Source organism: Beta vulgaris, chromosome 8 (assembly GCF_026745355.1).
Source record: "Beta vulgaris subsp. vulgaris cultivar EL10 chromosome 8, EL10.2, whole genome shotgun sequence".
In the NCBI taxonomy this organism is placed as follows: Eukaryota; Viridiplantae; Streptophyta; class Magnoliopsida; order Caryophyllales; family Amaranthaceae; genus Beta; species Beta vulgaris.
The window spans coordinates 30498028-30516030 of NC_079209.1; the positions used below are offsets into that span (position 1 = coordinate 30498028).

An 18003-nucleotide genomic window follows, 5' to 3' on the forward strand; every position below is an offset into this window, starting at 1 on the left:
GTGACAAATAGGGACGGATAGATGGTGAAGAGAAAAAAAAAAACAAAGAATAGAAAATGCTCCTGCATGAATACTAATGATAGCATGTCGATCGTTACAACAAATTGATCTCCTTTGACTCTTTCAAAAGAGGCACGAGCCTATGGATCGTAAACGATATGTGAAGGACAAGAGCTTTGGAGCAGACATATCAATGAATCTCATACTATAACACATCGATACCTCTAAATGTTTCAGTTGTAATAGACTTGATGATGAAGAAACTGATGTTATCGCGGTTAAATCAGTCGAACCCTCGATTATCAGATTTTCGAGGAGCTCGAAACAAATAAGGAGTAAATCAACTATTTCTGTAGTAAGATTTACGTCTTTAAGACACAACGATGTAAGAGTATGCTTGAAGTTAAAATCAGGCAACTTCTGTGGAAAACTATAATTTTTCTCATACTCTGCCAACTCTGGATCTTCTAAGAGTGGTGCACTTAAGTCTAACTCAAGGTTTTTAGCTTGTTTGGATAATTCAAAAACCACCGACTCAGCCTTTGGCATTTATTTACTTAATATTAATAAAAAAAGAAAGGATGAAAGTTTTTCCAATAACAATAAATAAACGATTCAGATCATTTAATCGACATAGTGCTATATATCGAAAATTTTATAACTATTTTTTATTTAATTTTAAAAACGTCTTGGTATTAAGGATTACCCAAGTGGTAGAAGTAATACCTTGTTGTGCCTGAACTTCAAAAAGTTTAAGTTTTAACCATGTTAATGATCCTATATTATTGGTTGATAGAGAATCAAAGTATATTTACCAACAAATCACGAAATGATATGGTTCTTACATATGATTTCTTTTTTTATTATAGATTCAGAAGTTAATGTGTGTGTGTGCATGCATTATGAATTATTTTTCCTTTTTTAGAACAATCAAAATGGACTTTCAAGCTCATCTGAGCATTATAATGGGCCCTTTCTCAATAATATACCCACAAAATATTTGCTTAGACTAACAGGAAAAAGAGCCACCATATATGATCTTCAACATCCACCTCGTATATTACACCTAAACCTAGTTAAACTCCAATTATATGCATACATTAAAAGAAGTATCTTCCACCTTTGCTAAAAGAAGAACAGATAACTAGCAAGTATTAAGATATTATGTTACTACTATTCAAAAAAAAAAAAAAGATATTATGTTACTCAGACTCAACTACAATTGTCTACTCGGATATGGTGTCCCGTTATCGGACTTAGCCATTTCATAGAAAAATGTCAAGATTTTCGTTTAAATTGAAGCATCCAAATGTCGTATAATGTACGTGAGCAAACTAGGAGAACCAAAGTTACATAGATAAGATCTTTCTTAATGAGAAACAATGACACGCACTGTTAAGAGCATATAAGACTACTCCTCAACAAATAGCAAATTCAGCTGTGTAACACAAGTCTTGCAAGTTAATTTCTAATCTCACTTATATAAATCCAAGCTCCTCTTGTATCTGTACCGCACTACTGCCACACCCTTGGATGATGTATCATGCAATTAAATCTTGGCTACTCTGCTTTCGGCTAAAAGAACCCACTGCTTACCACCTAACTGATGAAAGGCTTCGCTAAGTATCGATGCCAAAAATAAACTATGAAATATATATTTCTCATTATATTATGTTATAATGAATCAGTAGTTTGTTGTAATTTTGAGTTAGTTACAAGCTGTAACTAACTACTTAGCTCTCATTGTAAAGCAACTATAAATAGCTCTTTTCCCTCTCTTGTACAGTTCAATAAACTCCATTACTTTCTGGAGAAAAAAAAAATCTCTCTTGTTTCTCTCTATCTATTTAAGCACAATTTACTGAGTGTTGGGAAATTGTTGATTGATTCTGGATTTGAAGCTGTTTTTAAACAGAATGAGTGTATTATACTATTATTAAGTCACATTTATCTAATAATGTTATAGGAGTAGGTCATAAAATTAATGGCTTGTTTTTGCTTAATGCTATTCCTTCTTCAAACTCAATATCTTATCCCAAATCCACAAACACAGCTTTAATAATTTCATCTTCATCATCCACCTCTTATCAATCCAATACATCAATAGAATTGATCTTCTTCATGCTAGTTCAGTACATCTCTCTTTCTAAAATGAAGCATGTTAGAAGGTTGTTTTCGTGAGCATCTCTCTGAATATTTATGTGAAGTGTATGTCATGGCTAAACACCACAAATTTCCCTTTCCTAGAAGCACTTGCAAAGCTAAAAAGTGTTTTGATCTTGTTCACATCGACTTATAGGATCCATATAAAACCAATACATTACTAGGTGCTTCTTATTTTCTTACCATATTAGATGATCATACTAGGTGTACTTGGACTTTCTTGTTGCATAACAAAATGCAAGTACAGAAAACCATTGCTTCATTCTTTTCTCAAATTGAAACACAATTTCAAACTCAAATTAAAACCATGAGGACAGAAAACGTCACAGAAACCATACAAACAGAATGTCTTGCATTAATTTTAGACAAAGGTGTTGTTCACCAAACTAGTATAACGGGGAGACCACAACAACATGGTCGAGTGGACAGGAAACATAGACACCTCTTAGAAGTTGCAAGACCCTGAAATTTCATGCAAATATGCCAACCAAATTTTGGGGAAAGTGTTTACTTACTGCCCCTTATCTCATAAACCACATGCCTACCTCTATCTTAGATTCGAAGAGTCCTCTCGAACTGTTATTTGGTTCTGTCCCAGATTACAGTGCTTGAAAGTATTTGATTGCCTTTGCTATGCCTATAACATGGGCAGAACTACATATAAGTTTAGTCCTAGGGCTAAGAAAAGTGCGTTTCTCGGATATCCTTTTGGTCAAAAAAGGATACAAGATGTATCATTTAGAAACACATAAGTGTTTTGTTACTATAGATGTCATATTCAAACTTTAATTTCTCACAATGATGTTCTTGTTATATATTTAGATTCTGGTAATGATACTCCTATTGATGTAACTCACACATCTAATCCTAATTCTTCTCCAAATTCACCTGTTCATTTTCCTAACATTTCTGAAAAACACATATGAGCATACTTATTCTCTTTTTACTCCTGTTTCTACACAGGTGAATGTGCATGATAATAAAAACAGCTGGGTTGCACAGAGACGGATACGGGAACGGGTACGGATTCGGGTACGGGGAAGGAAAACGACAAGATTTTGAAATGTTAGGAATGGATACGCGTACCCATAGAGGATAGTACATGACCTAAAAGAAGTACCCGTGCTACATAATTGAAAACTTCTCTGTCCCTTCTCTTGGTTCTCATGAATCTGTTTTCAGCTACTGATATTGGTATTGCTGACATTTCTCAAACAAATGCTTTACCATATACACAATCTAAAAAAATTCCTAAGCCACCTCCTAAGATTCATGATTCTATTCGTCCAACTTTAACTTCTATAACCTGAAAGTCTCAATCCTTTTCTTTTCAAACAAATATTCCAATAACTGAACCACATTCCTATGCTCAAGCTAGTGTTTATTTTCAGTGGAGAGAAGCAATGCACAAGGAAATTCCTGCCATGAAATTAATGACACTTGGGATATAACTTTTTTGCCTCAAGGAAAGAAAGCCATAGGCTCTAAGTGGGTGTTTAAAGTTAAGCATAACCCAGATGGGAGTGTGGAGAGATAAAGGCTCACTTAGTTGCTACTGGATATCAGTATGTAGCTGGGGAAGATTTCACACTTTTCTTCATGGATATTTGGATGAGGAAGTGTACATGAATCCTCCTCTTAGGTACGATAAGGCTAAATCAGGTGAGCTTCGTAAATTGAAAAGATCTTTGTATGGATTAAGGCAAGCTTCTAGGCAGTGAAATAAGGAGTTGAGTAAATTCTTTCTTAGCCTTGGCTTTGTGCAGTCTAAAAAAAATTACTCATTGTTTACAGGCTAACTTGGTGGTGAATTTGTTGTGCTTTTGGTATATGTTGATGATATGGTGTTAACTAGAACAAGTAAAGTGCAAATAGATGTTAAACTTGCCCTTGACAAGGAATTCACTATAAAAGACCTTGGTGATTTGATGTACTTTCTTGTGATTGAGATTATTAGAAACAAGTCAGGCACTCTTCTCAGTCACAGAAAATATATTACTAATATAATCAAAGATCTTCAGTTAGATCGTTCCTCACCAGTAACTTCATCTCTTCGTAAAGGACTTGGGTTGTCTACTCTGACCTGGGAGAAGTCTTGGCAGAACCTCAGCAATATAGAAAGCAAATTGGGAGATTGTTGTTTCTTAATATCACAAGACCTCATCTGTCTTATGTAACTCAACATTTAAGCCAATTTCGAGTTGTGCTAGAAAACCACATCTTCAAGCAGCCATGTATTTGGTTAGATCAGGGAACAAAAACTCGGCCGTTCCGTTCTGGAACAGCCGCTTTGTAACGGATTTCAGAGAGGTCGTTCCGTTAAATACCGTTCTAGAACGGTGATTTGGAATTCACACCAAACTCGGCGCGATAGCGTTACGTAACGGTGTAACGGCGTTCCAGAACCGTTACAATCACGTAACGTCCGTTATTTGAAGAAGACCAGTTCTTTTGGTGGAGGAAGAAGAAGAGCCAACGCAAGATCTATAGATCTGAGTTAAAATTTGAAAATAAAACATGTTTTTTTATTTAAATTAAAGCTTACCGAGGATGTAGAACTCAAATTCGAGTAAAACCCCTCCTTTAATTTCATTAGGTTACTGCGAATCGAACCCTAAATTGCAAACCCTAATTTCGAAAAAAACCCTAATATGCATTGGGATGCAACGCTGCTTCTCCAATCATGGCAGAGAAGGTCGACGAGTCATCTTCGGCTGCTTCGAGCACTGTAGCTGCCGGTGGTTGGCTTGTTTGCAGGTTAGTGCTTGCTGGTTTTCTTTCTTCATACCGATCATCTTCTTCTTTTCTCTCTTCTCTTTTTTCTTTTATTTTGTGACTGCCAGTCACGTGATAATTGCAACTCATAAAGTATCTCTTTCTCTCTCTTCTTTTCATCCCTTTTTATTTTTTCTTTCCCTTTTAGTTTTTATTCCTTCACGTTTTTTATTTTTTTAATTACACTCTTACACAGAAGTATGTTCAAATATCATCATAGTACCTCAAATATTGTATTTATAAGAGTTCTGGACATAATATGATATAGAAAGTAAAATAGAAGAAAAACAAAGTTTAAATGCCACTTGTGTGATTTTTTTAAAAAAATTCACGCCGCGACGGCTGCGAAACGTTCTATTTCCCCGTTACAAGCCGTTCCCGCGATAACGCGACCGTTCCCGCGAACGCGACCGCGCCCGCGTTTTTTTTCCTTGGGTTAGATACCTCAAAAGTAAAAATCAATCTTGGCTTGTATTATTCAGCTGATTATGATATGCAAATGACAGCATATAGTTATGCAGATTAGAGCACTTGTCTTTTCAGTAGTAGGTCTTTGAGTTCATATTCTGTGTTATTGGGTTCGCATTTAGTTTCATCGAAAACTAAGAAACTAAATGAGAGAAGAACTGCGAAGAACTCCACAGCAGCCTCACCGGTCATTCTTCGCCGGTCGTCGCATTGTCGCCGGTAAGTTTCTCCTACTTCTCTTTTTCATCTTCTCTGTTTCTTTTCTCTTCTTTTTTTCTGATTTCTTTTTTGCTTCTTCTCTGATTTTCTTCTTTCCTCTTTCTTCTTTCTTCTTTCTCCTTTCTTCTGTATCTTTTTTTTTTCTGATTTCTATCTTATTTTATGATTTCTTCTCACATTTTTTCTTCTTCTTTGTTCTGTGTTTTCTTTGTTCTATATTTAATTAATTTTGAGGCAGTAGTAAATTACTAATAAAGTGACTAATAGGAAGTATTATATTAGTATTATATTATAGAAACTCATTTTCATCTTTCTCCTATATCCTTAATATAATATCTATGTTGTTCTTGCCCCACTATCTTGAAAGCTTTGTTTGCTTTTCTTTCTACTTGGTACTTTGACTTGTTGCGGTACTTTAGCGATGAATTATGCTTTCTTATATCCTTTTATGGGTCTTTAATATAATATCTATGTTGTTTTAAGTATTAAATGCTTTTATATTTGATTTCTAATCATTTTGGCATCAAAGGTACGCCTCGCCTACGGGATGCGTTTGCCTTCGCCTTGCGCCTTTTAAGACTAAGTGTGAGAGAACAGGTTAAGTCTGGTTTTCTACAAACAGCTCGTGTTTCAAGTCAGCAACAATTGGCAGATCTACTGATTGAGCCGTTATAAGGACCTCAACATCAGTATTTCACTTCCAAGCTTAGACTGGTTGACTCTGCACGAAGGGGGATATGAAATATAACTTTCTCTTTAAATTTTGTTACAACAAATCAATAGTTTGTTTCAATAATGAGTTAGTTACAAGCTGTAACAAACTACTTAGCTCTCATTGTAAAGCAACTATAAATTGTTCTTTTCCTTATCTTGTATAGTTCGATAAACTCCATTACTTTCTGGAGAAATAAAAATCTCTCTTGTTTCTGTCTATCTTCTATTGAAGTATTTTCACCAACCCACTTAAATAAGTATTGCCCATGTTTCTATCCTTAAAAAATAAGTTGCAGAAAAGATAAATTCAAATAACTTCGAGGACTAGTGGGCTACAATCATCTATGAAAGGGATTTTGGGTGAAAACTGAAAACAACCAAGTTGCTAACTTACTATGCATATTAGCTTCCCACTTCCTTGTTCCTTCTCCAAAATTATACTCATTTTTATCCTTCAAAACTCATCCTAAGGCCCGAAGTACGCGCAAAGCCAAATTTATTAATCGCCAATGAGGGACTCCACTCTTCCCTTGCTTCAACTCTTGGTTTTCTATCATTTTTGCTAATCTTCCTTTGGGTCTTTCTAGTTCTATCTTGTGTGATGAATTGGCCTAATGGAAAGGAGTAATATGGGTAGTGCACCACCATTCAGTTAGAAGTTTGCTTGGGAAGTAAGTTAGAGAGTTAGTGAGGAAAGAAACGTTATAAACACAGGATATTAGGGGGAAACAGATTATGTTAATATTCATGACAGTTTTGGTGAGCTTTTAAGTCTCATTGGGAGAGAATCAAGCCTCTATAAAGCTTGAATATCTTTCCAATTTACTGTAACTTTCACTTTATTAATCAGATCATCATCTTCTTCCTTGTAATTTGCCATTAAAGGTGTCAAAGGCTCAAAGCTATGTTAAATCCATAGCATTTTCTACACGCCCCAGCTTAGGTTTTCTTAAGGAAGAATAACTTCTACACTCTCATAATATTAGTCGCCTTATGTGGTAATTGGTTGTTCAAATTCTTAGAACTCATTGATACATCCTGCATGGCAACTGCTTGTCGGGCCAGCTTCAAAGGCACATTAATCCAAGTTGGGCAGGATAAAGAGAGGAGAATAAGTGCATGATGGCCATTACCTAATGTAGCTACGCATGATTTATAAATTATGTGGTGACGCAAGGAAAAAATCAATAAACCCACAAGTGAAAAACAAACCTAGATTAACAAGTAATGCACCTACAAGATACTAATATTGGACCTATAGTAAATACTGAACCTACCATTTACAACCAACAATTTACAAGTGATCTCCTAAGAACCCACCCAATCCTCCTTTATTGCTCACATATGCAAGGAATAAGATGAAGGGGCCTTCCAAGGGTAAAAAAATCAACCAGGCCACTTAGTTAGGAATGCTAAGCTGGAGGATAATATGTAATTCAACACAGTTGGTTACAACTTAGTGGGCTACACAAGGATGGCAGGCCCGGCCCAATACCGGTACAACCGGCTCCGTGGAACAGGGCCTCACAAATTTGTTGCCCAATTTCGGTTGACAGATGGAAGGAAAAAAGAAAAGAAAAAAAAAAAGCATAACCGCATCAAATTATTACCCGCAAGTTTCAAGAACATGACTCTCCATCTTCTTCTCCACAATTCTCTTTCCTCTTCAATCTTCATAAATCAAAATCCCCAAAATCTCGTGAAATTATTCAGCTTCCATGCCCACATTAAAATTAATTTTCAACTCTTTATCCAAAAAATCATCTCATTTCCATAATTTTAGCCAAAAAAATCTGAATTTCATTACTCCTTCCCTCAAGAACACCACCAAAAATGGAGATATCTAACGGGAAGAATTTTTTTTGCTATTTATTTGCGAATTGCGGTTCATATTAAAATCCACTCAACTCATATCCAATAATTCAATTTCTTTTATCCTCCAATTGTCCAAAAAAAAAAAAAAATCAAACTTTGATTTACAAAAAATTACAATACGGGAAGTCGAAGAACGAAGTCGGGAATTTGATTGTGGGTGTCGAAGGTGAAAAATCAAGAATTTGTGGGATAATTTATTAAGATTTGGTGGACCATTTCGCTTCAAAGAATGCTAGAGGATGGCTTTGTTTAAATAAAAGATCCTACTAGATTTTTTCTTTAGTTTTGGTTTATTTATTAAACTGTAAGGAACGATTTATGATAAATAAAAAAAATTATAATTTCTTCTTTATAATTTTTTTTGAAGGGCCCCATTTTGATGAATTACACAGGGCCTCCATATTCCATGAGACGGTCTGAAGGATGGAGAAAGGAATCAGAGATATATAGGGAACCTAAGGATAGAGAGAGGATTCATTCAGTAAAGTGAGCTAAGTAATTTCGAGGGGAGAGATTCTTAACCTCTTTAAAGTTAAAGGTTGTAATATGTTGATTACACACATCTATTAACACTACTATCTTATCTTTGATTTTCTAATTTCCAACTTAAATTCTTATTGATATTTAGTAGTTGTTAATCTCTAATCTAGCAATGGGAGAAACGGTGGCCCTCCATTGAACAACTAAAGCAGGAGTTTGCAGCCTTATGAGCATCACTCACCAATGAGGTTATGAAGAGCCAAACCGATGGCTGAGATGCCTTAAACACTGTCAACTCAGATGTCAGCCAGCTTAGATAAGATGTGACAAGAGCGCAAAGTGGACATTTACAAAGATATTGGAAAAAAGGATCTCTTAATTTAAAGTGAATCAAGAGAGAATGATCACCAAGTCTCGCCAAACCAGCAAACCTTTCAATCTACCTTAAAAAACACTGTGTCAGTCATAGAGGTGGACTCCAGAGATCGTGCGCATTAAGTTGGATATTGTGGTGAACTTACATAGCTATGAAAGGATAAAAAGTACAAAATAAATTAAAAGATACTCTCAAAAATATTATGATTTCTTCCCTCTTTCTCCTATTGCTAACACTCTTCCTTATTCCTAATAGTAATGCACTACCAATAGTACCCTTTCCCACTAGGCCAATTCATTGCCATGGAATCAAAACTTGGGCATTCCATTATGTATAGGTCGTAATCTAATGAATTTTGAATTTGTCGTTCCGCAAATGGCGTTACAACAACAAAAATACCATCCTTTTTGCCATGCCATTTGTTACTAATGCTGGCTCACTGCGTCATCCGTTATATAACGATGACTCGTCGCGTTTGAACACTCTTTTTCCCATTACTTGTGTTCCTTGTGAGAATTGGCCAAAAAAGATGGTAAAAACACACTCTGCAACAGAAAGCGAAAAAAAATAGAAAGAAGCAAAACATGCATACAACAAAGAAGAGAGAAGGACAAACACGGTGCGGGCAAAGAACATGGTTGCGGGTTCTAAGTTTGGTAAATGCCCATGAGTTCGGTTTGTTATGTATTAGTAATAGGATGACGCTTTCACATTTGAAGTAATTATTCATTCACCAAATATATAACCTAATCATGTGACAGATTTGGTCAAATTAGGTTGAAAGAATGCTTCTTAAGCTCGGAAAAATGCAAATTTGAGGTTAAAAATCCACTAATGTGAATTTTAATAACAAAAATGTGGACATTGAATGAGCCGCAATTTATTCCGTTAATCCTGTACAAGCTACTTCTGCAAATCTGTGGCCAACATTCTTTTTCTTGTTCATTGTAATATGGATTACGAGCCGCCAAACTTCCGCCTTGTCATCAAGGTGAATAGTAATTGGCTTTACACTGCCTCAACAGCAAAGGCCAATAGTATCTTCCTAAAATCTGTGTTTCCATTGGCGTCCAAACTCCGCACTGTTGAGTGTTAGCATGATTCTCGTGGGCATAGTCATGGGAGAAGCATTTAGTAATTGGTCATGTAATGTAACAGAATATTGTTATTCTGTTACTGAGAAGTGGTTAGTTTTGACGGGAAATTCTGATATTGCATTATAAATAATCATTCGAGCTGTAATTTAAGGATTATTCAGAAATTAATACAATCCTAAACCTCTTATCTCCCTCATCTATTCTGGAATTCTCTCTCTCACTCTTATCTTTTAATCTCTATAATCTTCAACTTGCCTTCTGTGATTTCATTCTACTCTTGAGCTGATAGTAGCTAAATAAAGCTGCTATTACATGTAAGGCCATCGACTGGTGGATGGGATGGATGGTGTTTGAATTGATATGGTAAGTGTACATAGGCATCGAAAGAGAGTTTGGGGTAAAATATTGTATAGGGTTAGAAAACATTAGAATGGGTGGAGTTATGAACTGAATGATGAAGAAATGGGGGTTAAAAAGTTGAGCCATGTAAGTGGGCAGTGAATAATTCTCGGGCCTTCTCGCAATCTGGTAGGATCGGTTGGAGACATGTCACATGAGGAGGATTATTTTTGATGGATGAGTAGGGTTACGGACATGGATTGGAATGATTGAGTGGTAAAGCTAGAAGGACTATATGGGCTTAGTTTTAGTAAGCCCAACGAGGGACCTTTCCTCAATACCATTGGGTTTAGAATGGGTCAACCCAATCCCTTACTTTATGTGTCCAGACTAGATTGAGTTGGTATTCGAATCATCTCTTATTCTAATTCCCAACTCTTTTCCTTGATCATATTTTAACGAAGCCTGGTTGGAGGCTGAAGAAAACTCGAGTCCTCCTTTTTTGCTGGAACAAACCCAGATGCATGGATTTTGAGGGCAGAGCGATTTTTTGATTTCAACCAGTTGAATAAGGAAAAGAAAGTGGAAGCACTTTGTATTTCAGCTAAAACCTATACATACATACACGCACATGTACATGAACTCGCACACGCACATCAGCACATGCATGTGCCTAGAGATATATAATATACATATGTCTGTTATTATACGTGCATGTCAAGATATCAAGAAATTGTTTTGTTCAGTCATTCAAACCCTAGGTGCTGAACGAAGATTGTGTAATCTGTCTCTATTGTTCTGGGAAAAAACATAGGAAAAGTGTTCAGACAGACAAACGTCAAAATATATTTTTCTAGCCTCCGACAATTATAATCATGCATTAACTATATTTCTAACAGTCAAGTGATAACACTGCCAAGCCAACTGAAAACGGCAGTAGAAGAGTCCATCACTCTGTTATTATAAAATTGGTAAGACCATCTTTGCATGATCTAGCTCAAAGATGTACTAGCTCTACAATCATGAACAGGCCAGATAATCACTCAGCAATGCCTCGGTAAAAGAAAAAAAAAAACTTTTTTATCAAAAAACTGATGCATATAAGCTTATTGCATAGACTTCCAAGTTTATGTTAAGTTCAAACTTCTTATAAAGCAAATAGAACCAAGGAGCCACAATAAATACCAGATAACACAGCAGGGAAGCGTGGAGAAATCAACATACCACACTTCCAATTTTTGCATATTCTTCTTTCGATACAAGTTCAACATGAGCTCCAACTAAGCGTTCAACCAACAAGTTGCCAATAAGTCCTGGATCCTTGTCCGAAAGAGCCTGAATACCATATCAATGAGGTAAGAAGCAATAACTTCAGAAGAATAACCAAGGTTATAGTTATTTATTTCAATCACAATAAGGAACCTTGGAAGTACGTAGTATAAGAAAACAGTCAAGATTCAAATACTTTGCAGCTACGGCAGTTGCACGACAGTGGTTACTCTGGATGCCACCAATTGTTGTAATACAATCTGCACCCTGTGCTAGAGCGTCAGCCATCAAGAACTCCAGCTTTCTCACCTTGTTACCACTCAGCTGCATACCGGAGATATCATCACGCTATAAAAAAAGGAGATGCTGTCATCAGCTCAAGATATCACATGTGATGATAGGAACGGAACAAATCACCCCTTTTAATCACCCTCAATGAGGATAAATGAGGAAGAAAATGAGGAAATGAGCTATTAACCAAGTCTTGTTGGTTGAAGTCTAGGGGCTAAGAAAGGTCAGCTTCTATAAATTAACTCCATTCCATATAGTTGCATGGGTCAATAAAACACATATATTAAGAACACATCCAAATTTGGAAGCACCATACAATCATCATATATACATCAATGATCCTAGTTTATACCCACAATGTATCTAAAACACATAGGTTTGATGTCTAATTAATAAGAATAAGAGCTATAAAAATATTCAGTGTAGATGAGAACCTTTGAAAGATTTCAGGACAGCTTATGAAAGAACAAGCACACACTACAATATATGGTTATATCACCTACAATGTATCTTGAAAGCGTAATTTCGTGCACATCCTATGTTTCCCGTGCCCTCATCGATCACAATTTATCAAATAACCATCCCTATCTATAGTTTATAATAATTCAGAATGACTGATGTAGGATGCGTTAGAATATCAAGTCAATTGTTCGACAATGGTTCAGAAAGCCCAAATTTAAAAGTGAGACGTTGCTTTTGAGGAAGAGGTAATTGTAAAAACACCATATGTGATGTAAGTATTCACGTAAGTCAGTGATTAGTATCTTGCACTTGCAAATTTTCCAAAATTACTCGTGAACCTGGAGGAATAACAATTATTTATAAAATCCATATTCTTATAGAGCAGTCCAAGAACTTCATTTTGGTGGGCAATAAAAATAATTCAAAATGGAAAAATCACCAACAATGGAGCATGCACTATGTAAAATGTGATCTGTTTGACCTGAACATTCAAAAGTTTGCACAGAGATGGACTTCAATTTTGAGTAGTGTTATTTTTGTGAATTGCTCGCTTTTTTTACCATAGAAAAGTTTAGTAGAATATATTTTCAGTAGATTAAACAAGAAAAAGGCAGAGCTAGTAAAAGTCATACATAAGTTTTTGGTTTCTAGAGCTTCAGCAAAATACCACATCAATTATTCCTTATAACCTAACAAAACGCTGGAAGCTAGTCTGCCAAAAACGACAATATAACAAGGGCATCAAATGATTAAGCAACAACTTGCACCAACTAAAGTTTGACCAACTGAAGTAAGCATCGTGGTTCCTTACTTCGACAGAGTACAAATATCTAAATTTTCTATTTTTAGATACTTTTTCAGACCTATTGCCGGTATTGAATAGCAGTCAAAATTTTTATACTATTCTTCATGATATTATGCACGGATCAGATATATCATGGTGAATTCTTCTGAAAAAATTGTGTCTTACACAATGGAATCTGATAAGTGAGCTTTCGAGTAAGTGTTTACATAATCTTCTTCTGCCCAAGAAATGATTCATCGAAATAATTAGTCACCGTTGATATTGACACATCTGGGATCGCCAAACGTTCAACAACTAATTCATTCGCTAATATATTTCGGAAAAGTCCAAAACTAAGCGGTTTTGTAAAATAACCATCCCTATCTATAGTTTTGTAAAATCTTCTAAGATGTGAATCGGTAAAAGAATTGGAGTTGGTTGAATGTATTTACCAAAATAGCCTAATCCTTTTTTTTTTTGAGACCCGCATAGTAATAGACTACTGACGCGAGTAAAGCTAGAACAAAACACTTTCGTCCAAGGAAACACTCAAGCAATTTTGTTCCTTGTGATGCTGGGAGGTGGAATGGGATTTTATCTTAGGGTGTGTTTGGTTGGGAAGAAAGTGTTTTCTAGGAAAACTATTTTCCTTACTAGGAGTGGCCATTCATTGGAAAATAAATCTAGCTCTTCACTTTTATGGAGCATTTTTAGCCAATTTTTAATTGTGGTTTGTAATGTTAGATAAAGGCTATAAGAGGGTCGTGCTATGTGATTAAGGAGGAGAAATGAATTATCAAATTTAGATATTTCTTAATTTCTTTTTTGGATCTAGTGAGAGAAGTTAACTCTAGAGAGAGTGTTCAAACCATCTTCTTAGCTTCGAATTTGATGAAGTTAATAAGCTTCAAGAATATTTCTCTTACCTCTTTATTGTATGTCATTTTGCTTGGAATTTGAGATTACCATGTTAGTGTAGCTTGATTTTACTTCAATCTCCTATTAGTACTTTGATTTTATCATGATAAATGAATCATGATTTTGGGTTTTGGTTTCCAAGTACTTATGAAGAGTGATTAGTTCTATTTTAAGAGGGATTGAACCCATCAATGAGTTTGGGAACCTCTAAGCAACCTTAGTCCTAAATTTAGGGATGATGTTAAATGAATAAACTGGTGTTTAACTTTAGTGTTTTTATGCTTCCTGCCTTCATAGTCGGTAGCTCAAGGGTCAATTAATCAAAAATAAAGAATTGAGTTTAGCTTCCCATTAGCCCAAACTCTAATTATCCAATATGAGAAGAACAATTAAGGATGAACCATGAGGATGTAGACAATAAATGGAATCGAGAAAGTGAAACCTTCAAGCATGTCGATGCAAATTAAGAGCCCAATATGAACCACTACAATGGCAAGACCACAATCAGTCAAGTGAACCTTTCTACACAAATTCAAATTATATTCATTTCCTCTTTTGGATAGTTTGTTTTGTGTAGATTGTAGCTCTTACCTAGTATCCGCTAAGTATGTGTGGTTGATTCAAAAGCCAACTACCTTGACTCTATTGATATGATGAGACAAAGGCAAAGCAAAAGATGAGTTTGAGATTGATGTAAGTGTGAAGCAAAGCAGACTTGGAAGATGAACATTCACGGAGCTTCAAAGTAACACGGCCTTACAAGCCAATCCTGACAACAATACCCTCCCATGACTCTAATGGCCATAAAATAATCTTTCAGAACTTATAACAAAGACGCAATTCTGCTTCCTTTTTCAGGCTATCCCACTTTCACAATTCTAGTCAAAAGAGTAAGAAAACATGCAAATGATTTTGTCAAATAATACATTTAGCCACAAGTAACATGATAAGACTACAATCTTCTAGAGGGTTACACCTTATCAGAAATTATAAGGTCCATTTTAACATGATTATCCCATGATTTATATGATTAACGAAAAGTTACAAGGTGATTTTGGCAATTAATCATCATCCCACCCTTTCAAAAAAGGGTATCCAGCTAGCTAGCCTAATCTACCATAAATCAATGACAATAGTTGACCCGGCAGCCACTTTCTCCCATAATCATCTTAACACAGGAGTATGTGAAGGACACTAATAGAACCAGCAAAATATAGGAAACTCCGCAAACTCAGCAGCAAATGAAGCATAAACAAGATTTACAAAACCCTGTATATAGAAAGCAATGGGCCCTGGAGAAGAAGGGAATACATCTTACAAACAAACATAATATATTTCCTTTCTTTTGCCTTTAGATTATACTCCCTCCGTTTCATTTTAATTGTTACACTTTGATATTTGACACTATTTACAAATTTCACTTTGACCATCATTTGTGATTAATACGCGGATGAAAATATAGTCATGTGGGATCTTGTTAGATTCATCATAACATGTATTTTATTAATATGTACTTTTTATAATTTTTACAAATACAAAACTAAAGATATATGTCCTAAAAGTTTTGCATTGGCATGCATGAAAAGTGTAAGTGTGTAGATTAAAATGAAACGGAGAGAGTATTAATCAAAATCAAAAATTGGCTTGTTAAACAATATAAACTCCTTCCAGGATTGAGATTAGGACTTCAGACATCACATGAGAAGTTTTGCATTGGCATGCATGAAAAGTGTAAATGTGTAGATTAAAATGAAACGGAGGGAGTATTAATCAAAATCAAAAATGGCTTGTTAAACAATATAAACTCCTTCATATTCGTTGTGAAGTATCAGGATTGAGATTAGTACTTTAGACATCACATGAGTAAGGTAGCTTACACCTAACCCCCTCAACTAGCACGGAGAGTCCTTTTCTATAAGGTAATATTGATGTAATTATTCTTAATTAGGAGTAGCATTTAGGTTTTATTTAACACTTCTATAGAGTTATTTCATTCTAATTATCCCAATTTAGGAGTAGCATTTAGGTTGCATAAGAATTTAGTTGTAGTTCCTATTTTCCAATCAATTTAATTAATGTCTATTTTTTACCATATCTATCTTTCCGCCAAGAAACTCAAATATATTACATTAAGCGATTTCCAAACTCCAATTGTTTTTAAAGTTGAAAGAAATGACTGCAGAAAGGAATCAAGGATCACCTTAAGCCAATATTGATATTTGTCTAATTTTCTTTTCTCTGGCAAAGTACTCCCTACACTCCAGGATAATCTTTTAACACTTTGTTTTTTTTTGTTTGTCTCATATTACTTTGAACATTGTCCTTTCTAACATGATCCTACTTTTATTATATTAATTTTCTAACACCACTTAATCATGATCCCCTATTTTATCTCTTTCTATAAAAATACTCAACTTTCTATCTCTTTCCATAAAGAATACTCCAATAGCTCTTATCACATCTAACATCTGATTACAAAACAAAATAACAAAACATTTAATACCTTCAACCAAACTTCCGTTTTGGGAGGTAAATTAGGGAGATTCCACTTGTGAATTGGAGTAGGAAGCTGCAAAACATAATCAATTTTAAACCAATTACGCAAAACAAGCACAATTAAGGAGAGAGAGTGAAGGAAAAGGGGTTGAGTTACATGGGCAAGAGAGCAAGTGTGAGAAGGAATGGGAGAAAGATGAGACGCCCAAGAAGGAGGATCGTAGGCTCGATTGGCGAGGAAGCCAAAGCCGCTTTCGGAAGTCATTGAAAAACAGCAGAAGATGCGTCAATGTCGCCAGGGGCGAATCTATTAAGTAACAGGGGTGGCATATGCTACCCCTAAAAAAAAATTAAAAGGTGTTCTAATTCTTTGTTTTTTGTGGGCAATGACAGCTAGTTATTGTTGTTCTTATTTTCTTTTTTTTTTTTCATTTTTTTTCTTTTTCTCCATTACTACTCTATAAAAGGTTGGAAATTAAATCATGGACGGAATTGTTTTTTTTTTAGGAGATTGTTTAGATAGACATTTATTGTAGTTTTTTTCCTAGCGGCTGCTGCAAATGACATTAGTTAACACTAGCCTTCTATGCACGCGATGCGTATGTCAATTGTTTGGGTCAGATTTTAATAAATTCATCTAAATATAATTTTAGAAGTGTGATTTATAATTATTGTTGTACAAACTAATGTAAAGTGATTAGAAATTGTAATGAACATTTAGATATAAGGTCTTATAGTCAATTTAAATTTGTAATTTTTTTTAATTAAAAAACCGTTTTTCTAATTGTGTCAAGTTACTTTGTTAATGCTTATTTAGTTTAATTTATCATTAGAATTATGGCCCCATCTTTAAATCAGGGAAAGATATATTGTAGAAGATTTGAATATCCCATTATATATTTAGCTTAGAACAAAAATGACTTTTTAAAGGAGATATCATAGCTCCCCCTTGGCTTCTATAATAGAGATAAGTTAACCCTTATTAATAAATGGTTTATGGTGTTAATAAGATATTATTGATATATGTAAAATGTTAAATACGGGGTGTCATAGTTGTAAATGGACCAAATTCTAGTCATCGAAAATAATTTCCTATAATAGTGTTGTACCATTTTTTCAAAAAGAGTTATAAGTGTTAAACGTGAATTACGTTTCAGTATCATGAATGATGAACCACTATTTAGTAGTTCTTTTATGCTACCCCTGATTGACAATCCTGGCTCCGCCACTGAATGTCGCTGAAAATGGAGGTGACGAGTGGGCCGAACTAATTAAAG

The 18003-nt window shown here is 35.0% G+C and overlaps 1 protein-coding gene across 14 annotated transcripts in view; it reads right to left on the reverse strand.

Moving 5' to 3' along the window:
• The window catches only part of LOC104901188 (putative D-cysteine desulfhydrase 1, mitochondrial), a 38342-nt gene extending 21237 nt beyond the window's left edge, over positions 1-17105 (reverse strand). For 9 of the 14 annotated variants that reach the window (XR_008967223.1, XR_008967224.1, XR_008967221.1 and 6 more), the window contains exons 1-4: positions 16884-17105; positions 16734-16799; positions 11929-12123; positions 11731-11841 (exon numbers count right to left, since the gene is read on the reverse strand). Coding sequence is in view for 2 of the 14 variants with exons in the window: in XM_019251192.3 (XP_019106737.1) it covers positions 11731-11841; positions 11929-12123; positions 16734-16799; positions 16884-16991 (480 nt within the window). In the remaining 12 variants the exon portion in view is untranslated. The remainder of the gene's footprint in view (positions 1-11730; positions 11842-11928; positions 12124-16733; positions 16800-16883) is intronic. The other 5 variants (XR_008967227.1, XR_008967228.1, XR_008967225.1 and 2 more) reach the window with 2 other exon arrangements.
• Between the last annotated feature and the right edge of the window lie 898 nt (positions 17106-18003).